General features: G+C 41.1%; 1 protein-coding gene across 1 annotated transcript in view; it reads left to right on the forward strand.

Moving 5' to 3' along the window:
* Window positions 1-20,360, forward strand: part of LOC103773436 (transcription factor IIIB 90 kDa subunit-like) — a 40,671-nt gene extending 20,311 nt beyond the window's left edge. Inside the window, exons 4-5 of the mRNA XM_008940805.1 lie at window positions 19,857-20,030; window positions 20,344-20,360. Of these exons, the coding sequence (XP_008939053.1) occupies window positions 19,857-20,030; window positions 20,344-20,360 (191 nt within the window). The remainder of the gene's footprint in view (window positions 1-19,856; window positions 20,031-20,343) is intronic.
* The last annotated feature ends 7,013 nt before the right edge of the window (window positions 20,361-27,373 follow it).

Below are 27,373 nucleotides of genomic sequence, written 5' to 3' on the forward strand. Positions count from 1 at the left end.
TCACCTCATTCCTTCTGCAGAACCACATGTAGCTTTGATTGGTCTCATTGCCTTCCAGCTGTGGGATGTGTCCCCCCAGATGGATGAGCACTGCTGTTGCATATACTATCCAAAAGTCACTCAGGCAAAGACTTTGGCTTGTGCTCAATGCCATTGCTCCATCAGCTTTTCTCAAGCAAATACGGTGCACTGATGGAGGACACAATTGGAGAGGTATTAGATACAATGAGTGGAAACTACAGGGCTCTGTACTAGGTATGAAATGTGTGTTCAGTAGAGGATGGTCCTGTGTCCAGTACAGCCACACCAGCAAATTTATCAGCAGACTGACCTATGTCAACCGCCTGCTTAAAAAAAATAAACCAACAAAAAACTCAAAACCAAACCTTGGTTCCAGTCTGAACCAGAACAGCTTTGTGCACACATGCAAGTTATTTTTAACCTGGATGATTGCTGTGCTGGGATTTGCTGTGCTCCCAGTAGGTGCTTGTGTCAGCCCAGAGAGCTGACGTGCTGTAGTGTGCAGATGGGAACGAGATAATGTGCAAAGGGTTGGGAACTCCTTCCAGTGGTGTTGCCATCAGAGACCTTTGTCTGGTAGAGCTACAGCTCTGGAGTCCTGTTCCGCAATAAGCATCACTAACAGCAAAGCCAGTTTGATCCTAGCCTCTCCCATCCCTCAGCTGCCTTTTCCCATTTCCCTCATCCAAATATCTTGGGTCTTAGCTTGGGCCGTGCAGCTTTTTATCAGGACAGTGAAAAGATCTGGGGTTTACAAAATAAATAAAAAACCCCACCTTTTTTTTCCCTTCTTCTATTTCTGTTTCCCTTTGATCATTTCACTCCTCCACATGGCACCACAGAGTGGAGGAGGGAATGGATGACGTAGGGATGTGCAGGAGCCTCTCAACCAGCGCTGCAGCAGGAGAGGCTGAGCGCAGGGCTGCGTTGGGAGTGTCTTTTTTTTTTTTAAATTTTTTTCAAACATATATTTATAACCCACCGTCCTGTTACGTTCAGTCCTGCACAGTCAGAGCGAAGGGAGGTGTTTTCTGTTCCTTTGGCTTGGCTTAATATGAGTGGGAAGCTTTTTAGAAATGTTCTGTTCATCGACTGCTGCTAGCAGATGGATGCTCTCTGCTTGAAGTGCCTCAGGCCGTTATATCTTCCGTTTTCTCCCTCTCCCTCCTCCCAGCACACACCCTGGAGTGTGCAGGCTGTGCTAATTTAGTCACAAGTTAAAAAGGAGTGATGAAGAAGAAATGCTCTGCTCTAATAGAATTCTTGTCGCTGGCGATGTCTTTAGGAAGTGCTTTTTCATTTCAGGATCCGTGAGGGTTTTTCCAGCACTGTGTATTAGATGTTCTGCGATGCTTCGCAGGAACAGCAGTAAAATTCTTAATGCATTAGGACCAAAATGCTAATTCAGTTTATATATTAATCAAGTCAGAATATAGACCATATGTCACATTCAGTTTGATTTTTCAAGTGATTTCAATAATCTAGGCTTGACTGTTTCTAATCCTGCGGTGGCCTTTCCATCTATACAAACTATAAACCAAACCTTTAAACCTAGTATGTTAAAACATTTGAACCAGTCACTGAATTTTTATTCTACTGGCTGTTGTTGTGTCAAGAGCTTTTGCCATTTCCCAGCAGAAGTTGGCTGATGCTAGCTCTGACAAGTATGATTTGTTTTTTAACAGTCACAAAATGTTACTCTTTACTGGTATGAATTGTATGTCTTTCTAATGGGGGGAAAAAAGCTAAATGATACACAACCAGAATTAAAATCTGCTCTTATATGCTGATTCCTATGCCTTAACTTAGTGGGTATCTTAAAAATACCATACAGCTGTGATCACCAGGTGGTGCTGTTAGACATGGCTTAAAACACTTCTGGAAAATAAGTTCAAATTCTGCCATTGTCAGTTACTCAACTGTAATTTCATGGGAGGGTTCATGAGAGAGAGGATTTCTTTCTTTAATCATATATTCAAAGTAGAGCTTTTCGTGAAAATTGTTTGCTCTCCTGCTAGCTACTCAGAGTGGAACTTCCCTCACAGCTTAAGACTATCTCTGATGTAAAAATTATATATGGGGTAATTTAGGAAGTTGGATGCTGGGTGTGTGAGACCATATCTGTGCTGTAGTCTACGTGATTCCTTCTTGGGTGATGAGTTTATAAAGGCTTGCATTAAGTAATAAAGGAGGATAACATGCAGGTACCGTGTGTTTTATCAGTGGTAGGAGGTTGAAGAGTGGTATCTCCTCATAAGCTGCGTGTAACCTGTTTCACAAACAACATTTAATTTAACCTTGCAAGTTTTGAAGGGCAAGAACTCCAGCATACAAAAAAAAAAAAAATCCAGGCACATCCTACATAGCTTCTTTTTAATATCTTAAATAAATTTCATGATGGTCTTCTTATTCAGAAAAAACAAACTTACATACAATCAAGTATTTTTTTTCCTCCTTGACAGTTGTACAGTAATTAGAGTTGTAAAGAAAGCTGCTTTTTTCCTAAGGCTTTGCAGAACTGCCTATTTATGGATAAACCGTAGCATGTTGTAAAGTTGTAAGTTTAAAGCTGTAAACTAGTTGTCTAGATGTAGGTTTTTTTTTTCCTTGCTCCTTGTCTTCAAATAATTGGATCATTTTGGACAATAAAGACAACTGAGTACTAGTCTGCTTAGACTAAACCTAAGTACCGTTGGCCATGTAGGTGGAAATGAAGGAAATTTAAGTATTTGAGGGAGGGTGGGAAGAGACACCAAATGTATACCTCTCCTGAGGGCTCTATTATTGCTGTCACTTTAGGCGTAACTTCCTATGCTGAGAATGTAACACTTGAAAAATGAATTGAAAGTTTCCTATGTAGTGATTTTTTTTTTTTAAAACTTTTTCTAATAGAAATTATAGGCACATGGCACTTACAGAGGCAGAAGTACAGCATGGTCTCCTCAAAGCCAGGCTCCAGTGTGGATAAGGACTGCCAGCAGTGTGACAAGGAGTTGGGTTCAGCATGCTTAAGCCTGGGTTTGAGCTGTTTAGAGCTGTGTTTGCTTGGCTTTGCTTTTTAGGATCCCAAATATGCATCTAGATGTCTGGCTTTAATCACCTAGGTTTAAAGCCTTCATGTTGTTATAACAAAGCTGCCCCAAACAAACACAGCATAAATGAAGTGAAAAGGTAATTGGTTACTTAGCTGTTTAAAGTTTAGAGGATTCTGCCTTTTCAACCCAAAGAAGCTTCTCTTAAGTTTGAACAATAGAAAAATCAAGCATGGATCCTTCTTCAAAGGAAGGTCATTAGCACTGGATGCAACAAAACAAGTGGCTAATTATATTCAAATGTGTGACTCCCTACGAAATTTTGTTATGCTAATGAGCATATAAATGATTTTGTAATCAAATCAATTAGGAATAGGACTTTTAGAAGAAAGCTGTGTATTCTTTATGTGCTCTAAACCCACACAGTTGATTAGTGGTACTTTTGGGTAGTGTATTATGAAATGCATATTAAGAAAGCAGTTCAGGATCACAGCTCATTTCTGGGGTATACACAGAGCTGGGTCATGTACAGGATTTAGACACATACGTTGTCTTGTGTGATCATTCATTAGAATGCATATGAGAATCATTTACATTGTACTTCAGGTATGCTATTTGATTGCTTTTGTAAATCAATAATGCAGGGAAAGCATTCCATGCATTTTTATGGTAGAAATTGTGAACTTAGTATTGCTTCAAAGGGAGCTGTATAAGGTTCAGTAGTTTGCACTGCGTTTTGGAGTCTATTTAGGATGAATTTCTGAGAATGAGTTGCTCTCCAGACACTGGTCGTTAGGTCTGATCTGAGGGGTTTTTTTGGTAGCAGTACAGAACACAGGGAACCTGAAGGTTGCCTGTTTCCTGCCCTTGCAAAATTGATGTATAAGACACAGGCATCTTGAGCATTCTTCCTTTTTAGAAGGCAGCATATTATCTTGTCTAAAAGGGAGATACAAACACTGCAGAGTCTCCAGCCACACTTCGATGTGGTAGCATGGATGCTAAAGCATAGGTGATCATCTTCATTAGTCATCCTAGAACTTATTTTCAGGGTTTTGCAGAGCCTTGCTGCAGAAAGGAATTTCTGGTTCCTTTGGGCACGTGTGCAAGCTTAGACAGATGCATAGAAATCTTTACGTGGGAAAAGACACTTTGTAAATCAGTTTAGGAGATATTGTGAGGGTGGTGAGGCACTAAAACACCTTGCCCTGAGAAGCTGCAGATGTCCCCTCCCTAGAAGTGATCAAGGCCAGGCTGAGTGAGTCTTTGAGCGACCTGATCTAGTGGGAGGTGTCCCTGTCCATGGCAGAGGAGGTTGGAACTAAATGATCTTTAGGGTGCTTTTCAACCCAAACTATGTTATGATTCTATAATGTCTTTGCTTGTGGAATATGTATGTGTACTGTTTGTTTTGAGAGCATACACAGGCAGCTGTAAACTTCTGCTTAGAAACTTTTCGTAGCATCTTAAACAAAACAGGAGTTGCATGTTATTGTTGAACTACTTTCAAGCTTGCTGCTGCTTGTCAGTGCTTGCCTTGCTTCTATTCTTTGCTCTGGCCGGTACCTGTAGAAAAAATTGACTCTTTTTTTTTTTTTTTTTTTTTTTTTTTCCCCCTTCTCCTTGGTTTGTGACTTGGCCCAACATTTTAAAAGCCCTGGGAGCTGATGCAAAGAGTGATTGGTGGTAGGATAGATGGGGGATGTCAGATTTCCCCTTTCAGCTGTCTCTCATAACTTCATCCTCTGATATTTTAACTAATTTGTTATAAAAGCAGAAAGTAGATGACTTCTAATCACTGAAAGATTAGGAAAGTGCTCTTAGAAAATGAAAAATGATGGAAAAATACAGCCCCCACTTCTGCAGTTGTTCCTAGTCTTCAGTCTGAGGTTTCTGTGTTCTTTCCTGCTTCTTACCCTAGGTTTGCTGGGGAGCAAAGAGAGGCGAAGCAGACTTTATATGGAAAAAGTAGTAAATTAGTAATAACTTAGTTTATAATTCACTTCTCTCTATCAGCTTCCATTTTAAATGTGAGAAGAATTGTGAGTATTTGCTAATCCAGATCTGTTGTTTCCGAAGGCTAGCAGCGCTGTCTTCCCAGCATCAGCAAGGCAGCATCTGTACGGGAGGGGGGGTTTCAGAGGGGTGGCCTTGTTATCCTGAGCCCCATGCAGCTTGCCAAATCCAAGCAGGCGTTATGGTTGCTTACTATCCTGCCCATGAAAGCCCTGTGAGCTCAGGGAAATAGCTAGAAATAAAATTATTGAATGTCAGCTGAAATTTTGTAAGTGGTTTCATTGTATTAATGTGGGTGAAAAGCTTTGCAAATACCGTCCCTTTCCAACTTGAAAAAATCTATTTCTATACCTAGAGGCGTCTTTCTTTTGGGAGGTGGGGAAACAATCTAACATTTTTAGCTGCATGAAGTCTTTAGTTTTAAGCTTAAATACAAAGAAAATATTTTACATGCTTGCTTAGTGATACTGTGGGAAAATGTGCATCTTGAGACTATTCAAAATCATCTCAAAGTAGATTTAGACACTATGGTTCCTAACACACACTTAGGAGAAAACCAAAAGTACTGCTTGTGGTGCAAGCTGAATCAGTCCTTTAGCGTGTCAAGAAAGAATACCACTTTTCAAGTGATTTTTGGAACAAATCCAGGGTGCTTGTGAGGTGACGTTTGTTGTCTGAGTGGTCTGTGTTATTCCAGCTGGCCCTATACTAAAAGTTAACTCTTGCTTGCTGCCAGCTTCTTTCTTGAGAGCAAATGGGTATCTGTAGCTGTGGTCAAAATAAAGTTGTTGGACATCCTGTGGATCATAAACATGCCTCGGTCTCTTTCCACTCTGTCCATGGTGACTCTACTGTGCATTGATGGCAAATAGGCTTCTTGAGGGTAGTTTGCACCCTATTTCAGTTCCTGGAGGACTGAGAATAGACATGATGTTCTTTGTGAAGGCTCCCATTGGTGCTTACGTGTTCTTTTTGCCATCAATTACACAGTTTTCCTACTGTATGTGTGGGTAGTTTTGTTCCCCCCAACTCTGCTTTTTACTTTTTGATTTGACATACAACAAATTTCATTCTGACATCATTGCCATGTTTGATACCAGCTTTAAGAAGAAAAGGAAACTTGATGTTGATCAAGGTCTTTGACACAGGAGGAAAAAAAGCTTTGAGCTGACTTTGGATTTCTGAGAAACATTGCTTTGTTGTGCCAGGAAAGTAAAGTTGTGAGATAACAGTGACACTGAATATTAAATACCAGATATAATCCTAAGAAAGCTTCGGCAGAAGATAAAGATGAGCATAAGGGAGTGTAAGTGGTGGCATGGAAACAAAAATCAAATTCTTCAGAGTATATTTGGAGTGGTTTGTCTCCTCTGCATCATGCAGCAGAGGTGAAGAACTGGTACCTGCCTCTGTGGTTCCACACAGAGAGTCGTGTTTGGTTTTCAGTCTCCTCCAGACACACTTCCTCACTATTAAGCTGAGAAGAGAAAGGATCCTTATGTCAGATATCCATTCCTGATTTAGTCTGCAGAGAGCATAAAAGGGAGACAACATAACAACAGCCACTTGGAACAGAATGTTGAAGTTGAGTGCTGTGATTCAAAATGATAAGAGGCACAGTTACCAGAAGCTAAAATCACAATTGATTTGGGGCAGAAACATTTCATTGTGCCAATTTCAGCTTCCTATCTATAGAAGCATGGCTTTAAATACTTATGATTAAAGCTGGATTAAACAAAGCAGCACCTATACTTGTGCTATAATGTAGTGGGATGGCATTTGACCATACTCAGATGTTAACTTGTGTGTCCTGTTGCTATTGTAGCTGCTGGGGCCATGGATATGTGGATGTAAGGTCATTTTGCACAAAGCTAGGCAGAATTTCATCTGCCTATCTGCTTTTCATAATGCTCTAGAATAAAATACAAAAGCTAGGAAGGAGGAAGGGACAGATTATAATTGTTTTGTGGGGGAAAAGTGTGGTCCTTGAGGTTGATTAATGTAGCAGTAGAACTCCCAAGGCCTTCAGTGAGGAGCTGCTTGTAGTATAAACAGGTCTGAGGCAGGCTGTTGATTGAAGTGTTTGTTTATTCTTCTGGATCTTAAAAGAGGTCAGTAAATAGCATTTACTCTGTGGACTCCACTGAAGCTATGTGTTAGTTAGGTTTGAGATGAGGCTGATGTTAAGCGATTCCTTAGGGCAGCTTCCTTGATTGCAGCTCCACAAAGTCAAAGAGGACAATGCTAAAATCTCATTTTGGTGTTTACAGCACCTGTCTAATTGAAACTGAGGCAGGCCAGTGTTTTATAGCTAACTTATTTAAAGAAAGATTTTACCAAACACTGTCACTAATCAGAAAAATGCTGTAAAGATGAGACAGTAGTCACTCAGGCAATATTAAATTCAGATAGATCATTCTCACAACTGGTGTAAGAACTGTTTCTGGTGTATGTTGCAATCAGTATTCTCCTTGTGTTGAACATCAACATCTACACTATAGGAGCAGTGAGAGTATCAGGGGAGAAGAATCCATGTCTCCTTTAACGAGATCTGTTAGGCTGCTGCATAGCAATCATCACATAAATCCACTGATTTCTGTTTAAGTCTTTAGTCAGTATGTTCTCTGGTAGCTATTTTTCACCATGCCGTATTACCTAGGGGAAAATGAATTAATAATGCATCTAGTCTTGGATATGTATGTTTAATGGATGATCTCACATCCTATCTTGGAGTCATACTGCACAGAAGAAACCCTGTTGCAATTGATCTTTGAGGCTTAGCACATAAAGAACAGAAAAATGTGATTGTGCTTACCCAAAATTTTCTTTAACTCCTAAGGACAGGCTCAGTAGAGGCAAGGAAATCATGTAGAAGAGTAAAGGAAGTTGGTACCTAAAGAATCAGTTATGGATAGAATTTCTCAGACCTTGTCACCTGAACAAGTGTTGAGTTTTTTTTTTTGTGGGTTGTGTTGGTAATACAATATTTAGTTTAGGAAAACTAGAATGGAGTGATGACTGTGGAAAAAAATAGAAGAGTTGGGACCCTGAGTATAGGTGGGTCTTTGCTGTACAGGTCAGGTTGTCTGTCTGATTGGCATTAGGTCCATATTGCTCTCCTGGCAAACTGAGCAGGCTGGAAGGCTGTTGTAGGAGTCAGCAGAGATGGCTGTTTGGGGAGGAAGGGGTGGTTTCGTTCCCCTCCTGCCCACTCTGTACCCTGAGGATACAGAATGATTCTGTCACACAGAGCAGCCTCTCAAGCTTATAGTTTTCCAAAAGCTCAAGTAGTTACTTTAACCTAGTAAATCATCTTAGCCCATTTTTCTTATATGGGATCAATCCATATCATGCATTTTTTCTTGTATTTTCCTCTTCCTGGATTCATATGTTCCAAGCCATGGGAGTTTCCAGCAGTTCCCTTGGGAAACTATTACAAAGTCCCATGAGTTTTGTTGTAAGTTCCCATCAACATGGTGCTTACATTTTCCTTTCATTTTGTGTTGCTATTCCTTAGGCTCGAACGCATGCTTATGTCTATTTATGGCTTAAACTTACATTGTCTTCCAGAAGTTTAGTACTCTTCTGTTCTTCTAACAAACCACATTTGGGAATTTGGTGAAGGCTATAAGTCCAGTCCCTGGGTCTTTAAATATCCATCCCCACCCCCCATGTTCTCCATCTTTAATTTTAGGATGATAGGGCTCCTGAGGAAAACAAAATCTAGTGAGAATTCCCTCCTTGCAGATGACATCCTGTATGTAGAGTGCAGTGTCAAATAAATGGAAGTGATCACAAACATAGATAGATGTCATTCAAATATGCCAAGTATTTTCCGAGAGGGCCTCGTTGGCTCTGTAGGAGTGCAGAGGTGGCATTGTAATGTTAAGCCTTTGCTGGAACAGTCTGTACATCTGACTTATAAGAATGTTATTGTTTCAAGAAATATACAGCTGTTCCTGAAATCTGTGCATTCTCTCCTTAAACCTAAACCTCTTTTCAACTTGAAGCTGAGGCAGATAGCAGGAGAGACTGGCTTGATATATAGCTTCAGTGATTCACTGCATGGTTTAGCTGACATTTGTGGCAACTGTCACTTATTTTTGGTTTAAAAAGGAAAGAAACTCAAAAGTTGAGTCTGAAACTCTGTCCGTTACTTCTTTCATCGTCTATGGACAGTGTACAGATAAAATAATCAGGGGCAGTTGTAGCTGTGGTCCAAGTAGGCCATTTGTAGGAGTAAAGGAGAGCAGCCCCCTTAGATTCATACTCCTTGTTATCTGTGGCGGACGGGCTTGGCTACCAGGGACAAACTAAGGACAGAATTTTGTTCTTTAACTGCAGCCTGGATAAAGATTGATGCTCTCTTACCTAACTGCCAGATTTCTTATCCCTTCCATAAAGGAAGAAGTATTTGAGCACTCTTGTCAGCTTCTTATAAAAGTGACTTAAATAAGTATTAACCTAATACAATCTTTCTTGCTTTTGTAACGTCTCTGGGCCTTTCCCAGCTTGATTTCACTTCCCTCCTGCTTCCATTTTTAGATCATGTTTTATCTCTTATGCCTTTGATATCTTTAATAACTGACTCTTTTTCATCACACCCCCCAGCTGCTTCTCTATACAGTCTTTTTCTCACACTATATTTTTGTTTTTTGAGATGATTTTAGAGATTTGCCGATTAGTTGACATTTATGGAAAGTTTTACGTTTTGGAATTGCAATGTCATACACCTTTGACTGTCAGTTGGGTAAGGTCTGGATCGGGGACAGAATGTCCTTTTGTTATATCTGCATGTAGAATTAGGGGGAAAAGGAAAAAAAGAAAATAAAAAAACTCAACCAAACAAGAACCAACCAGAACCCAATATGAGTTTTGAGCTCATGGGTTTTTTTCAGTCCTGAAGAAGCAGCAGCAACCTTAAGCCAAGGACAGGCTGGGAGCAGAGTGTGTGTTAGTCTCTATCAGTAAGGTCTTTCCTGCCTACATAGCTGGGTGATGGACGGTGGAAAAAAACTTGCCGCTGAGAGTTGTATTTTGACAGAACAAGTGGCGTGCAGAGGAGCAGGGCTGAACTCTAGGGGAGGAAAATTGTTCTGCATGTGTCTGAGGAGAAGTCAGTTCTCAGGCGTGTTAAAAGGTAAGTGTTAAAGGTGTACAAGGGAATTGGGAAAGGTTCACAGAGATAAGCAGGAGCCTCTTGTCAGGAAAAAAGGCTGGATTGGCTTTTATAGCAGGTAAGATGGATTTAACAGGAAGATTTTTATTTTTTAAACAATCTTAGTATGCAGGGCCTTGACTAATAGTTGCTGCAGTGTAGCCGAGAAGTGGTAGTTGTTGAGCTGCAGTAACTCAGTTACTTCTACTCTTGTCTCTGTCTCCTTGGCCTCAGCAGCAGTTCTGACCAGGGGATGCCTTCAGCTCCTGCGTCCTCCTCATCCATGCAAAGCACCTCTGCTCCCAAGGCTTCTGTCTGCTTCCGTGGTGTTTGCAAGGCTCTGAAAAATGGCTCCTGTCAGCTTTCAGTCTTCTTTGCCTTGCAAAAGCCCTGATCTGCAGGGAAGGCCCTAGAACTTGCTGTCAGCGAGCAGATAACACTGCACTGATTTATATGCTGTTCGCATCTGTAGTTTTCCATTACAGCAGTAGATCCCTTTGTGTTTAGTCTTCATTTTGGTTTTGTTTTAAAGATTTTGATAGCTTTTACCAATAGGAAACAGATTTATTTTTTTTTTACTATATTCTGGTGTGTTCTTGATTTTTTTTTTTTTTTTTTTTTCTCTCTGTGTGGATTGATGGCAGTTGCTTGTTATTTAAATGCTTTTTGCTTTGTAGGTATGAAACAAGTTCTGATCTATTTCATAATGCTACTATTACAGGTTTTTGAAACTTTTAAAATGTGATCTTTTAAAAACAACCAGATTATGCCATGAACAATTTTATTTCCATTGCAGTGATGTAGAAATGATTTTGGGTGGTTGAAGGTAGTGCTTCAACAGTGGATCAGCAGTAATGCTGTGTGACAGCAGAAACGTTTCATTCCTTGTTGTGACAAGAGTAACAATTGGTAATTGATAAGAGTGGGGAAAAAGCTTTACGTGTATATAGATATAGGAAAATCTCTAAGAATAACTGTCATTTAAAATGTAATGTAAAAAAAAAAGGAAAAAAGTCACTGTCCATAGGAAACAGACAGATTAAAGCAAAGTGTAACTGATGGTGCTTTCAGAGGGAAATCTTGCCTGCTGAAAAGCTACCACTGCCTAAAAGTTCTTGCTATCTTCAATTTTTCTTTCTAATTCCCTTAATGTCAGATAGGTAAGGGTTATGCTACATTAATCATGCCTGTGCTCACAGTTCTTGCCAGCAGTGCAGCCTTCCAGCTGTTTCAACTTTGAAACAGCTGCAAATCTTGTATGAGTAAAAAATTCAGTTGACAAAACTTTGGGATATAAGAGAAACCATATTTGCTTGCTTCCAAAAATGATTAAATGACCTCAAGCATTCTAATATACGAAGAACTAATGAGCATGTTAGCATTTGTTTAAGCTGTGATAAGTCAGACTTCTGTGTGAGCTCACTTGCCTGGTGGGAGTGGCAGTAGCAGGGGAGCAGGAGGAAGCGTAGGAATAGTGTGTACTTTTCTCTTTGACCCATTTAGGCTACAGTCTCACATTTGCCTTAAGTTGATCCACGTGTATGCTGCTGCTGACAGCATTTTTCCTCACCCCAGACACGTTCTGCTGCTGTCAGGGTTTGGGAGGCTGCTTGTTGAGTTATATGGGGGGAACTCATCCAAATGAAAATGTAAGTTTTTGTTGTTTGAGCTGATTTTCTGCAGAGCAAGGTCCCCCACCTGTATCAGCATGTGGCCACGTAAATGTTGTGCTGGAGGTGGGAATCCTGTCTGCAGTGACAGCTTGGGCTTTAGCTTGACTTAAGCCAGTTGTGTTCCAATACCTTCAGATGCTAATGAATCAACAGAATGGGATTTTTTGTTATGTTTTTAACGTCAGCATTGGTTGTGGTTTTTGAGCTCTTGACACCACAAGTGAAGTTCAGTAAGGACTTCACTTACTGGAGTGACAAGATCACTTGATCAAGTGACAAGATCAGCAGTAGTTGAGGTGCATGGCTTCTAATGTGGTATTGTTGAAGCAGGGGTAGCAGTTAGGTGAATAATGGGAGTGAAGTGGCAGCAGTGGAAGTGCCACCTGTGAGGGAAGCAGAGTTCCAGGAACTGAATGCAAAAAAGGTCAGAAGAACCACTTACAACGCCAGATTTTTCAGAGTGGATAAAGCAAATTCATTCAAATGCCCAGTTGCTGTACATGCAAAAAGGCTGCCCGTGGGGGAGTGGTAGGTATCATATAATTGGGGGATGGAAAAAGTGCTTGAGGAGGGGGGTGGGGGAAGTTACAGGGTGCTTTGCAGGCCTGCTTTGGCATTAATGGCATACAAGGGCCAATTTTGAGGGAAAGAATACTTAAAGAAGTACAGATAACTGCTGGGAAGAGATGTTAACAGCAGATTTTTCTAGGTGAAAGAAAAGTAGCTTAGTATTAAATATTTAGGAAGGGACCGCTATATTTAAGTTGGAGCAGCGACCGCTATATGGACTTTTAAGCCATTAATCTTAAAGATGCATGCTAGTTCTCTTGAGCTGAAAGTATAAATGAATGAATGTTTGACATGCAAAAGAGGAAGGGCTTTACCGGGGGGGCAGCGAGTTGCACCTGGTAGTTGGGGTGCTCTCATGGGACGCAAAATGGATGGGCTGGATTGTTGTCAGCAGGCAGAGAATTGAATACAGGTCTCTGTGCTGGCGTAGTCTGGGTCTGGCCCTCAAAAGATAAAGTGGAGGCATCAATCCTTCAGTAAACAGGTCTGGATTAAGTCTTTTTTTTTTTTTTTTTAAATTTCACAAGGTTATTTTTAACAACGATCAGTTGACTTTTTTGGTTTTCTGTGCATCCCCACAAACAGTTATGCTGGCACAGTTGGTGGAATATCATAGGGAAAGCGCCAGGAACTGTTTTACTCTGCTGAGATGAGAGGAGTGAGCTTATCTTTGGGCAGTCCCAAGGTCTGCTAGGTGATACAGGCACCAGGATGCATCAGTTGGAGGGGGCTGAGCATGCACGGACTCCAGGTTACTCAGCCCTGAGACTGACCCATCCCATGGAGGAACTGGGGAGTTCTCATGGAAGGACACGAGCCCGGGAACGTGGAGTGCACCCACAATTAGACAGTGGCCAAGTCGGGGTTTGAGGCTTGGCAGAAGTTGAGCAGAGTGAGGAGATGAGGCCAGCATGTTCGTCGCTTTCCTCGGAAGCCGCTGGGTGTTGCTGGCAGTAGCAGTTAGCTGGCCTTCATAAAGTCACCGCTGCTGTTGTGCGGGGTCAGCGCTGCTGTAATGTCCTGCTGTGCTGCTACTTCTGCTGCTCGCTGGCCGTTTTTATCACAGGCTGGTGGAGATAAAGCTGCTTCTCACTCCCAGTATTGAGCGTGTTGCTGGAAATCCTCCATGGGATTGCTGCAGCCATCGCCTCTGTTTCCTCCCGGCCTCCCCACCCATTGTTTGGGCTTTAAATGTTTTCTTGTCTTTGATCATGGGACTCTACCCTTGATTAGGCTTTTGGGACCAGTCTGCATAAGAGCAGCCCTACTGCTATTCCTGGGCTTTCCCTGTTGTGGTTTGTTTCTTTTACTTATTTGTAGTACAAATAACATAGAAGCCTGGCATGGAGCAAAGAGCAGGAAATTCATTCAGGCTTTGAGCGGGGACGTGCTGAAATTGAAAGATATGACAAAGCACGAAGGGATGCCTATGCATAAAACCTGCTCTTTTTCCCTTTTTCAGGAGTTCTTTTGGGAAGCCTTTTCAAAGAAAGAAAAGGAGTGAAAACTCAAATGCAGAATAAAATCTGCACATATAAAATTCAGTCATTAAAGTAATTCAGATTCTGTAAGTGAATACCCAAGCAAAAATCATCCAAAACATTTCCTTTAATAGAATCTAGTGTTTGTTACCATAACAATCCTCTTTGCAAAAAAAGGATTAGTGCTGTTAACATGACTCTATTGCCCAATTCAGGTAGCGCTGGTTTCTAGGGCCCCTTGAGGAAATTGGAAAAAGGGAGGAAAATCTTTATGCCTGGATTTTGATGATGCAGTTTAGTATCGTAATAACAATTCATTTAAGCTCTGGCTGTGTACTGCCTGTTATTTCCCTGGAAACTTGCGCTTAGTACTGAAAAGTACTACGTTTAGAAATAGCAGTGCTAAAATCTCTGTCAGTCTGAGAGGGGAGGGCTGCAGATGAGCAGGCAGAAGCCAGATGAGGGTACTGCATAGCAGTAGCTGCTTGACATGACTGACTTTTAAGGGATCCAAAAAAAGGTGCGATTCTTCTTGAATAGTGAAAGAGAACAAGATGTTTCTGTAGTAACGAGATCATAAAAGAAAGAAAATTGCTTGTAAAGAATGAGTCTGATTTCCTCCCTTTTTCTATTTGCCTTCTATTATAACTTAAGCTGCAGTTTTGCTATCAACTGCCTCTTGTGTAAGCATTTAATATTAGCAATATTTTCTGAAAGTCTTTTTTTGTGACAGTGATTTCATGCCTACACATCTTGTTTTGTAATAACCACTGTTTCCTCCATCAAAAGAATAGAAATTTTCTGAAATCAAAGGACAGTAGCATTCAGTCAGTCGTATCTGAACCTGTCAGTTCAGGTCTTACGTGCCAGTTCAAAGACTGAGGTTGGCATTGGTTGAGAGGATGATGTTGTTTCTTTCAGCATGCTGGGAGTAGATGGGTAGAAACACTTTTTTTTTTTTTAGTGGACTTGGAACTAAAAACTGAAAAGAGCCTTTTGTTTTTCAGTGTAGATTGAGGAGCGTGATAAACTTTACTGCTTGGTAGCCTGGGAACTTGATTTTATGTGTTGCTTACAGAAGTCCAAGCTGCCTTTTTTTTTTTTTTTCCTCTCTTGTCCCCCTGCTTCCCCCTCTGTGCTGGTGGTGTTGATGAGTCTTTGAGGAAGAAATGAGAACTGCCTGGTATATATCCTATACATTGCAAAATATCTGTAGTTTCTAGAATTTTGTTCTTTAGCTCTTTGAAGGAGAAGAATTTTACTGTTTTACTGGTGAGGGAAGGAGGAGGATTTTTGTAATCTTACTGATGAGCTGGCTCTGCCTTTTTAGAAAGATGCCGTTCCTTGTCCTTTTCCCAGAGTTACTTAGACACCACTTTAATGCCATCACTAAATTGCAAGGGCAGCATGAAGTGTAAGCTTTGACCTTAAAGGCTCTATTTCTTTTGCTTTAGAAAGAGTCAAACTGTAAGGCCCCAAAGAGGCAACTCTTACTGCAAGCACTAATAAAAGATGCACCTACTAAGAGACTTGGGTTACCCCTGTATATTTTGTCTTATATGTTGTACTCTCACCTAGCAATTTAGAAAAAAAAAAAAAAATCACTAGCTATTTCTGACTGTTCCACATGCTTATATTCCTTTATAGTGCTGGGAGAGAAGTTACAAGTTTTTAGAGTAGTGTTCCCACTCAAGGTTTTTAAAAACCTGTTCTACTGGATAAAATGGATAAGAAAGTGAGAAAGCTGTTGTCTTGAGTTTTGTTTTGTAATCCAGAGCATGGCAGGGTTTAAAAGGTGTGGCAGTTCTGTTCTTTTCCATCCAGTAGAGCAGTTCAATTCATTTGAGTTCATAACTCTGCAATGTAATCTGGTGAATACGGAGTTGAGCAGATTGCTAATAAATTGCCTGGTAATGTTGGATATTCCCACTGGTTTGGCTGAGATCATAAGGCTTGTTGCATGCTTGCAGAGAGCTGGAACCATATGGTCAAACTGGCAGAAAGGGCATTAGCCAACCTCAGGGCTGATTGAAGCCATGCTGGCAGTCTAGAGCAAATGACAGAGACAGTCAGGAGGTAAACAGCAAATGGAAGGCTATAAAATGCCACCCAGCTAGTGAGGAGCAGTGGGAGTGGGAGTACATTCAAGGGCCAATAGATGTAGTGTAGTAGGTTCGCTGGAGGGAATTGCCCATCTTGGAATGAGCCTGGAGCTTGTAGCTGCTTTGCAGCTTCCCCCTGCACTGCCTGTATTGCTGGGGGAGCAGTCACTTGTGTAGGAAGCTCTCTGTGTGCTCAGCAAGGTTTGACAAGGAGGAATTTTCACATTGAGGACTGGCAGTATCAGTGGGCACTTGGTCTCTGTTCATGTTTCTTTGTCAGCAGTAACTGGAGTATTGGACAGAGAATTTATTTTGATCGGTTATATTCTTAGGATCCATTTCTCTAAGTATGAACATTAACTTTTCAGATACCAACAGATCAAATTGCTATGTTTATACTTAAACTATTACAGAGACATTTTTCAGCTCTGGAAACATCAGATCGATGAGATTGTCAGAAAAGGTTGGAAATCACAAAATTACAGGCTTCTGGTTGTCATCTGACCAGGGTGGGGGCACTGCACAGCGGTTTGGTCCTGTACTGCAGTGCTGGCACAACAGCCCTTTAGCTGATTCCTGCCTTTCTGGGGGCTTCCTTGGGAATGGAGGTGCTTCTTGAGGCTCTGAAGGATCCAGAAAGGGTGCAAGGTATCTTGTTCCCTGTGGAGAAATCTAGAAGCACAAGTGCTAATGCTAACTGTTCCAACTTTTTGTTGTTGGTGGTGTTACATAAGATATTAGAAAAATATAATTTTATTATCATGTTAAATTCAAGGGGTGGGAGGATGGGGGTGGTGAGGCAGCAACAAAGCTTTTGATCTTTCTTTACTAAAATAAGGAACTGGTTACAGAATGTAAATATTTATCTTAGATGATGCTATAAGCAGCACATTGCTTTTTCTCTTGTAGCAGATAAGGACAAAACAAGTTAGTCATAATTTCTGAGGTGCTTCTTGTTCTTGTAACAAGGTGCTTGTAAGTTGTTCATTGTGGGGATTGACATCAGTGTAACAGTTATTTTCCACAAACTATATGACTGACATAATACTGCAAAGCAGCTTGAGGGAGTGCTAGCACAGAGAATTAAAGCCTTTACTGGTCTGCTGAAGACCAAAACATTCAAAGAAATAGCACTTCCTAAGTGGACAAGTACCTTTCTGTGCTCTTAGATCTCTTTGGTGTTTGTCAGTAATGACAATGACTGGTCACCCCTAAAGTAATTGCATTTAAAAATATTGATACTGTATGAAGAGCTCAGCTAAAAAAGCTTATATTGCTCATACAATTGTACTGTTTGTCTAGGATGGATTAAGATGAATTATATTTCAACATTTGAAATTAAGAAAATGTTAAATAATACTCGGAATTTTCATGGTAGCTTGGGGATGTGGCCAGATCAGTGGGAAAAATAGCTTATGAAAGAAATTAATTTCAAATTGCTTCCTCATTGTTACTTTTTTCCTATTCTGGTGTATCTTTTGTTTCTGAAGTGTCCTTGGAGGTGTGGAGCCCTGAATGAGGGTTCCATTCTTGGGAGGAGGATAACCTCATAATGCAGATGGGCATGGGGAGTCCTGATGGAGAAGTCTCATGGGTGCTTGTCTTGCTCTTACTCTGCATCTCCAGCTCATTTGGGCTGTTCTATGGTGTGTGCTCAGGACCACATCAGCTGCTGGCATGCTGGTAGCATGGGAAGCTTCCACATCACCTCCTCTTGCCTGGTGGCCTACACCAGCCTGGTCCTGCATACTGGTTCCACCAGTAGCCCACAAAGTGTCCAGGAGTGCATACGGCTGTTCTATGGCATAGGAGCCACTGTTCTCTTTGGTTTTACAAAAGCTTTACTTGAAAGCAAAATTCTGACAGCACTTAAAACTGCTGAAATTGTTTCTTGTTACCAGCTGCCTTTGTGACTTCGAGGACATTGAACTGCACCATCTTATTTAAAGGGATTGTTACTCATTTGCTGCTTTGTCTTCATCTCAGCAGCCCTATGTGGCAAAATATAACCAGATAAAATAGGAGGCTTACGTGATAGGAAGAGGTGGCTTTCCAAAGCCTCACTGGTCCATGCTGGCCCTTGGGGTGGACTTGCTTGGGTAGGGGAGCAATCGGGGATGCCGCTGTGCTGCCACTGCAAACACGAGTTTTAGCCCGCAGGGGTAGGAAATTCCCCCCGCCCCCAGTGAGAACAAACCGACTTGTTCTTAGGGACAGGGAAATCCCTGTGCCCAGGTCAGCATTCAGATTGTGGAGTTGGAAATAAAGTTCAAGGGAGGAGGAGCACTGGTTACTATCCTAATTTTGGGACTATGCAGTATTTGTATTTGGGAGCCTGAGGCTGATGAGCACCAGTCCAGGGCATGCTGGTGGCCATGGAAAAACTATTCACTTAATGGGCTTTGGATTACTCAAGTGGCTTATTGTACCCACACCTCCTGCAGAACGTAAGGTGTCCTTCCTCTGTCATTATTGTGTTACACCTGGTTGACCGAGGTGCCTTAAAGGAGATCTCGTTGGTGAGTGCCCTAATTGCCACTTGTGCAGGAAGGAGAAGCTGTTGTTTTGTGGCAGCCCCTGTTTGGCTGGAGTCTTGCTGACCCTGGCTGCGTGTCTGGAGTCGGTTTTTATGAAAGCCAAATTGCAGTAATGTTTTTGGCAGAAGGTTGTTTGGAGGTTATGCAGATTTACTGTGTTATTAGTGATGATGTTGTAGGGATGTGTGTAAAATCAGTATGTGTGGTCTGTACAGGTGCTGGTGGTGTTCTGGAAGCACTGCTTGGTCAAAATAATTTTCTGTAAGCAATAGTGGTGGTGGCACATGGCACAGGAGCTGTGTCCTTTTCAGCAAAGCTGCTCATGTCATCTCTGAGGGGAACAGACCAAGTGTTTCCTGTAAATGCACATACTGGAAACATCTGCCCGGCACATTGAATTAAAGGATTTTTCTTGATGTGCTGTCTGACCTCGTATGCTGAGGAACTTCAGTGCTCTGTTTTCCTCAGGACTTCCCCCATCTTTTTCTTGTCTTTTCGACATGCTCTTCCGAAAAAAAACCGAAGCTGAAGCGGTGAGGATGGACCAGACCTTGCTTCCTGCATCTGTCCCAGCAGCTGTACCACTTCCTGCCGTGAATCGTCCAGAACCTTTATTTAAGGGTGAAGGCACATTTGCCTTCCTGAGGCCACAAACTGATGTCGGCAGTCTGGCAGCCAAGCCTTAACAGGAGGCGCGGGCGCGAAAGCGTTCTGGGGAAGGAAGTGGCTCCCGTCGGTGGTGGTCACGGGCAAGCCCCGCAGGGCTCCTCTTGTGGGCTGTTGCTGTGCTCAGAGGAACTGCAAGCTTCATCTTGGGGAGCTGCAGCAAAACGTCTTCTCTGCTTGCACATCGGTGTGGAACACGCCATGACCTCCGCTTTTCAGAAGTTCATCACTACAGTTAACCAAGTGCTAATTGTCCAGCTATCGTAAAGGAGGGGGGCATAATCTTTTGGTGGAGAAGGCTTGGCAGTGTTTTGGAGGCTCTCTGGGGCTGGTGTTTGTGGCTTTGTTTTCCAGGGCTCATTGATTGTGTGAATTTCGGTCCCAAAGGAGGCATTTTTTTGTTCTGAGGAGCTGAGCATATGTAGTTCCTGAAACTTGAGAGGCTGTTGTTTCACACAGAGATGAAATCCAAAGTCTGCCCCTCATGTTTTGTCTTAAAAAATAAATAAAACCAAATAAACCACAAAAAAACCACCCCAAAAGCACTTTAAGTACAAAGTTATTAAGCTTTTTTTTTCTTCTTCTTGTTAATGTTTCTAGGGAAACGCCAGATTCACCACTTGGGAAACCAGCTCCAACTCAATCAACATTGTCTGGATACTGCCTTTAATTTTTTCAAGATGGCTGTGAGCAAACACCTAACTCGGGGGAGAAAGATGACTCACGTGATTGCTGCATGTCTCTACCTGGTGTGTAGGACAGAAGGGACTCCTCGTATCCTTTCATATTTAAAAAATAAAAATAAATAAAATACATACTTTTAGCAAGTCAACTATTCCAGTTAGACCTTGTTTCCAAATTTGAAAAGGTAAGTGTTTGGGGGCTACCTTTGTCACTGTTGGTTTTATATAAAGAAGTGAATGGGAGTTCTTCCTGTGGTTTAAGTCAAATTTTTCTAAATGTTCAATACTTAATATTTGAGGAGCTATGTCACTCTGCCTCCCATCAAGAACTCTAAATTTCTTCTTTCTCAGTCTTTTCATCTAGTATAAAATTGCACTTGTCTTTTTCTTTTTTGCTTTGCTAGGTATTACCTGTTTCTAGTGTGTGGTTTTGTGTGTGTTTTGTTTTTTTTAAACAACAAATAAATTAACTTCAAGTGTCCTGCAGTGTCAGCATTAAAGAGCAGATTAGAGTTCCAGTGGGTTTTCCCTCAAGATGCTTGGATTTCCTTCTTTTAATGTTTGCAGGAAGGACAGTATCACTCAAGTTTTAGTTTTGGGGAAAAAGGCATTTGATAAATTCAGAAATTTGCTCAAAGATCATACAGGAAGTCAGTGGCTGGAGGTGGGATTGCACACAGGCCAGATTTGCAAGTGAGTACTCTTGCTCTACACCATCCCTATTTTTGTCTTGTAGAACCTCCTTAAAATCTGTGTAAGCTTTAAATACTGATGAACATCCACATTTATTTGATTCATATTTTATTTCTTTTATGTTGTGTTTCATTTGCTGGAATTTGGAGTTTAGTATCAAACTATTACTTCTGTGTTATCTTAGTTCTTCTCTGCTTTAAAGCTGTGTGCATATCATCAGTATTCTGCTTAATGCTTTTTCTAGATTGATGCTCTCATTCTATATTTTAGCAGTTGAGTGGCTTAGTTTTCTTTTTAAAATTGAGATTTTTTTTTTTTTTTTAGTTTGAGAAACTACATTCAGTTTTATAAAAGTGCTTTTTGATAATGTTGTGGTTATTGCATTTGTATGTTTTTTTAAAAAAAGTGGTTTTGCAGGAATAATGGATTTAAAAGGAAGGCTTACCCATTACACTGGTCTTCTCTAATGTACAGTCTGTATGAACTTGGAATAATATAACTCTGTCATAAAGATATTACCATAAAGACAGTGTTGATTTAAAAGCATTGCCAGTATTTTTTTTATGTCTGTGTCACATTTTGAAAGTAATTTATTTACTCAGAGTAATTTACTTGATACTACTGAATGATAGCCTAGCCATAACATGCAAGTCCCTTTTTCCCCCCCGATGGCACTGATAAAAAAGACATTTGAAGCAGCGTCAGCTGTAAGAGGGAAACAGATACGTTGCAGTGTAGCAGCCATCTGCACAGCAAGTGTGGCTAACTTTCCTAGCAAGCAAATCCTCTGCTTGTATTATATCCTTTTTTAAGAGTATTTCAGCATGTATCTCAGTTATGTGCAACATATGACTGCTCTGGTTGACACCTCATAAATATCTAAATTCATTTTTTCATTATGTGGAGGTAATACCCTGTGTGATACTTCACACAGAATACTAGAAGAAAAGTATGAATAAGACTGCAGAGGTAGACTCTGCCTTTCTGTAAGGATATCACAGAGTACTCCATCTTCAGTTGCACGGTGACCGTGCCACCGGGGAACCAAGAGGTGACAGTGCAGGACTGCATGGCTCAGTTTTGTCAGTGCTGATTTTCTTAACAATCCCCTTAACTAAACTTGGTTTTGTAATTGGTATTAAGAATGTAACTGTGTTACTTCAGGAGAGCAAGTTCAGCTTCCACCTGTGTTCTGCTGTTTGGGTTTTTGTTTTGGGGTTGGTTTTTTTTAGTTTGAATAAATAAATTATAGATTCTGAACGCTGAAATAGAAGTTCCTTTTCTGGATCTTATCTTTCCATTAGAAACTTGAAAACCTGAAAGTCACAGGTGAATGTTGCTGACCTTTGAAATTAAAGTATGTTCAAGCCTCCACAGATACATGGTATGATGATCATTACCAATGTATTATATTTGTTTCCAGCCTAGATCTGTCAATGCAGGAATACGCTGCTGGAGGCAGATGTGTTCCCATGGCCGTTGGTCCAGAGGGACCGAAAGCAAGTGTAGAGGATGGGTGTGTGACAGGATGCTTTAGCAAGGATGAAGATGGGGAAGCCTATCAGGGTGATAAGCTTGCAGTTGATTTTGGTCTTCTGGAGAAGCCAGGAGAGGTTGGCATGCAAAGATGAGAAACAGGCTGTACAATGTACAAGACATGCAGTATTTGTTACACTTCAAGATTTATATACACTGCTAAGTAGATTTACTGAGTTCAAAGCATTTATTGGCATTGTGTTGGTTATACAAGTCTTATGAAGAAATTTGGGAGAAATTTAGAAAATAAAGCTAAAACCTGAAAATTGGTCAATGTATTTTAGAGGAAAAGAGGTAACTTGAAAGAAGTATTTATGGGCAGCAGCAATCTCAGACAGCACCTTGGTTTTGGGTGGCCCAAATGAATTAGTGGAGTGACTTGGGAGTCACGGGGGCAGGAGACGATTATCTGGGAACAGATGAGTCTCTGAAGTAGAAGACAATATGTTTCCTAGAAAAGATTATGGTAGAAGAAGCAAAGTATGTGTGTGGCCTGGGAAGGTACAGTGGGATGTAGTCAGGGGCTGACGTGGCAAGAAATGTTGTGTTCACTCCAATGGCAGAACCAAAGGAGTGGGAAGCATTTGGAAAGGGGAAAAACGGATTTGTGTCTGCTTTGAGTTCAGTTTGAGGGAGTGGAATGTATTTATCTGACATGGGTATCTGCTTATTCTTCTGTTTTCATAATGTACATGTTGCCAGCCAGCCTCTGTGAAAATGTGAGGAAAATTGTAGCCAAATCTACTGGTGCAGTCTGAATTAAGCCTGAATAAACCTCAGCCTGAGGTAGGAAAATGCTAAGTTCTCCTTGGTCCTTATGTGTTAATTAATGCAGAAATTCAAAATATTCCAGTAACGCAAAGTTTTTTAATCTGAAAAAACAGTTCTAGAACTTAAAGAGAGCATAAAAGTTTATTTATCTGAAGTGCAGCTTTTATTTTTTTTTTTTTTAGAAAGTTTTAATGTATTATTTGAGATCTGAATTGATTTTCCATCAGTTTATGGGTTTTACCAGCTTATTTGACACAAAACCCTACAATGCAGGAACTCTGAGATAGCTTGTCATTTGCCTTGCTTTACTTGCCAGCATTAATGTTTTAAAGGGGAAATGGCTTGCTAGCTATTAGCTGAATTTGGGAGGTGTTTCATCCTTTTGATGAGCTGCCTATAAAACAAATTAATTATTCTCTTTGTAAAATGTATGTTATTGTATTATCAGTATGTTATCAATGTCAGAAGTAAAGGTATAACATAAAAAATACATCTGAGGGAGACTGATTTTTAAATCCTCAGGCTTGGTGGGACTGGTTGCCCCCTTCCCAGGGTCTGAGCGATGCTGAGCATTTCCAGTGACATCTGACTTCAGCTGGCACTGCCAGCGCTCCAGGCATTTCAGACTCTGGCTCTTAATTTGTTTCTTGGAATAGTAACAGTCCTCAGTTGTTTCTCTTTAATGTTTTGAACAGCTTTTCCACCCCTGCATATGTTTGAATGGAAACAAAGGGCTCTTTAGCTGGTCCTGCTGTTCCTGAGAGAGAGAACTTGGGAAGAGCCAGGCAGGGTGTCTGAGTGACTTATGGGCTCTGCTGTAACCTGTGGCTGCCCTCGGGTCACTCGGGAACAATGAGAGCCTGGCCAGGATTTTCCAGGTGGGATATCAGTTTGTTTTAATCAAGGAACATTTCATTCTGTTTGTAATCCTTTTCACTGTACACAACTGTTAGAAAAACTGTACAACTGTCCACTATTTTGTTTGTAATGTTTTCCAGCGCTTGTTTTGTTTTGGATTTTTTACAGCAGCATTTTACATGGTAAGTGTCTTTTATCCCACATACAGGCACCTTTTAAAAATTTATTCTTTTCCTTTGAAGCTCTCTGGAAAACACATCCTTATCATAAACCAAATCCTGTCTTGTTAGAGCATAGTAAATAAAACCTTTTCCCCATGAGAAGAGTCCTCACGAAGTTCTCTCACCAGCTATCTTGTGTAAATATCCCCCAGTTTGGGGATAAATTTTCTGGAGGTAAATTTGGGGCAGGTTTTCCCCCTCCAGTAAAGGTGATCAACCTTGATGCTGGCAGGCTTGCCAAGCCTTTCCCAGCATCCCGAGCTGGGGCAGCCCCTTGAGATTGAGGTTGCCCAAGTTATTATTAAGGTGGTCTTCAGTGGCTTTGTGTGTAGTCAGAGGAAAGAGGTGTGGTCCTCCTGGGGACAGTCCAAGGCAGCCAAGTGAGGCCTCTCCTCTCTGAGTTCTTTTCGGAATAACCTTTCTGCTAAATGTCTAAGAAAAATAACCTCTTAAATTTGATTGTTTGGAGCAGAAGGCTGACAGGAGAAAGTTTGGTGCCTTGGTGTCTTTTACGTGTAAACTTGCACTGGGTGGGAAAGCGTAAGGCACTTTTCCTCCCCTGCTTCCTCTGCCCTATGAACCTCCCTTTTGTTTGAGGGAGGATCACGAAAGCGTTGCAGGATCCCAGCAGGCAAGAAGGATTTGGAAAAAGAATGGGCATCTCCTTGCTGAATGGGGCAGCACTTTGTTATTTCCTATTTGTCTGCAGTACTTGTACTTCATTGCCAAGCTATTTGAATGCCTTCTGGTTTAATGTGTTTATTTTCATGTCACAGTAAGGGAAGTTGAGAGAATTTATCTTCGTTTCCAGGTGCAGAACTAAGGCTAAGTGACACATTCAGAGTTACCCAGAAAATCTGTGATGGATTAAGGAGCTGGTCTCTCTAATGCTAGGTCAGGCAGCAGCTACTGAGTCTTTCTGCCTTGCTGGACTTTGCAAGAGAAGTCCAGCTCATTTCATCCCAAGCATCAGCAGGTTCTGCAGGCTCCCATACTGTATAACTTTGTATACTAGCCTTGTATAACCTCACCAGGAGAGCCTTTGATGGATACATTCTTTTTTTCCCTACTAATACTTCAAGGTCTGTCTTTGCAAGAAAAAGGGCAAGACTTCCTTTATTAGAAATGAAAAATCAGTTCTCCAGCAATCTTTTGACCTCTACTATAACTTCCTGGAACCAGTAGGTCCTAGTGTTCCAAATTAAAAAGTTAACTTTTGAAATCAGGCTCCAATCAACAAAACTTTAGAGCTTTAGTTAGGGAAGTTAATAAAACCAGTTACTATTTCTCTTTGGTTCAGTACTTTCTGTGTAACAACTGACCTTTTTTTTTTTTTTTTTAATTTTGGATTAAATACAGTTGCATTTGAAGTGTGTTGTTCAAGTGGTGAGTGCAACAAGGATGTAAAATGGATTTTAACTTTTGCAGTTAAAAATACATATACTATTTACAAAAGCAAAGTACTCAATTTCAGTAGGGTTTTGTGGGTGCCTAGTGCAGAACACCAAGATCTCACGTGCTAGAAAGTTGAATAGAATATAGTATTTTCAGTTGGAAGGGACTTATAGCAATCATCCACTCCAACTGTTTGACCACTTCAGGGCTGACCAAAAGTTAGAGCATGTTATTAAAGACATTATCCAAATGCTTCTTAAACATATAACAGGCTTGGGGCATTGGCCCACCTCTCTAGGAAGCCTGTTCCAGTGTTTGACCACCCTCTCTCTAAAGAAATGCTTGCAAGTAAAGCATTTGCTTGGATTTGAAGTCTTGGAAGAGCCTTGTCCACTTCATTTCCAAATGAAGTTTTAAAATCGGTCTGCTTTTGAGTGGGTGGATTTTAGCTGGGAGTGTTTCATTCTATTAATGAAAAATTGCAGCCGATGTTGCCCCATGTTATTTGCATCTATTTCCAAATAATTAATGTGTTTGGTAATTCTTGGCTTGTGTGATCATTGTTATTTGGTACCACAGGAGAAAATGCTGGAGATGTAGGGCAGCCTGGGATAGCAATAGAAATTTAATTTCTACACCTTAATTTCTTCCCATGACCCTCTCCTCCAGCTAGGGTTGGGACTGATGAATTTCAACAGCAGGGCTCGTGACCTGAAACCAGCATATCCAGTCTTCTTTTCCATAGAGTGAAGGAGAATCAGATGATTTTTCATTTGCAGTACTGCCTCTCGCTTTTTTTGCTGTATAAAGACATAGGTATAAAGCATGTTGCTGAATGAGGTGTTTCATGTTTCCTGTTGGTGGGGAAGTAAATTTTCCTTAGCCTAAGCTTGCTGATGTGTGGCTACATTCTCATGGCTGCTGCATCCCCTCCCTGCAAGGGCTGCTCCTGGCTGCTGCCCCATGGATGGATGGCAGTGGGGCAGGAGGAGTCGGGGCTATGTCACTCTCAGATTTCCCTCAGCTATCTCCAGCTGTATTGCAGAAGAGCCTGTGTTTCCTTAGGTTCTGTGTCATATCTGTCAGCCCCCTATGGATGCTTCTCTAGCGTCTGAAGCGATGCTGGGCACTTGAATTGTTAATTTGCATCTGCTGATTTTCAGTGTCTTTTAAAGAGAATTCTCTCTGGAGAGGATAATAACCTGAAGCCTTTCAAACTGCTTGTATGGCCGTGCACCTGGGGAACAGGGCTGGCTGGGGAGGTGGTTAGTGGCCTTCAGGTTCTCCTCTTGCCCCTTGGAGGGGAAAGCCATAAACCTTACTTGTGCATGACTCGGATGTGGCAGGAAAATAGTGTGATTGCTGACTGGCCTTATCCCACAGAGCATCCTGTAGCTGAAAGTCATCAAAGCTTTCCACGGGGAGATTGTGATTTGAATGTGGACTTTCTGTTCTTGGTCGATTTTCGTTGTTCCTTTAAGATTCTGAAAATATAAAAGGGGAAGGGAATTTCACATTGTGGTGCGTGTCAACTCAGCATCTTACTGTTTAAATCCTTGTGCTAAATAGCCATTATGGATGCTGCAGGGAGGGAGGAGAAAAGCTGCTGTAAGTGCAGTAGTGATAATTGACCCACTTAAAAGAGCTGCTCTAATTTTGCATGTTACAGCATCCTGGAAATTCAGATAAGAATGTTGATCTCTCCAGCTAATAGGATTTCTAAATATATCAACCAAAAGAAGCAGGAGGACTGTAATTTTGTGTGTGTGTGTGTTCAGGCTAATGTTTTGTTTAAGAATTGCACACTTTGAAAATCTGCTTTTCTCTGAACTTGTTACTAAGTCAGAACAAAATAGTATTTGACCTCTGGTGCTGGCAAGGGGAGGCCTGATCCTGCCACATGGAATTTACTGACAAAAGTCTCACCACTTTTCATGTAGAGGAGTGACCAACTTTTTTC

Source organism: Merops nubicus, unplaced genomic scaffold (genome assembly GCF_000691845.1).
Source record: "Merops nubicus isolate BGI_N331 unplaced genomic scaffold, ASM69184v1 scaffold6495, whole genome shotgun sequence".
NCBI lineage: Eukaryota > Metazoa > Chordata > Aves > Coraciiformes > Meropidae > Merops > Merops nubicus.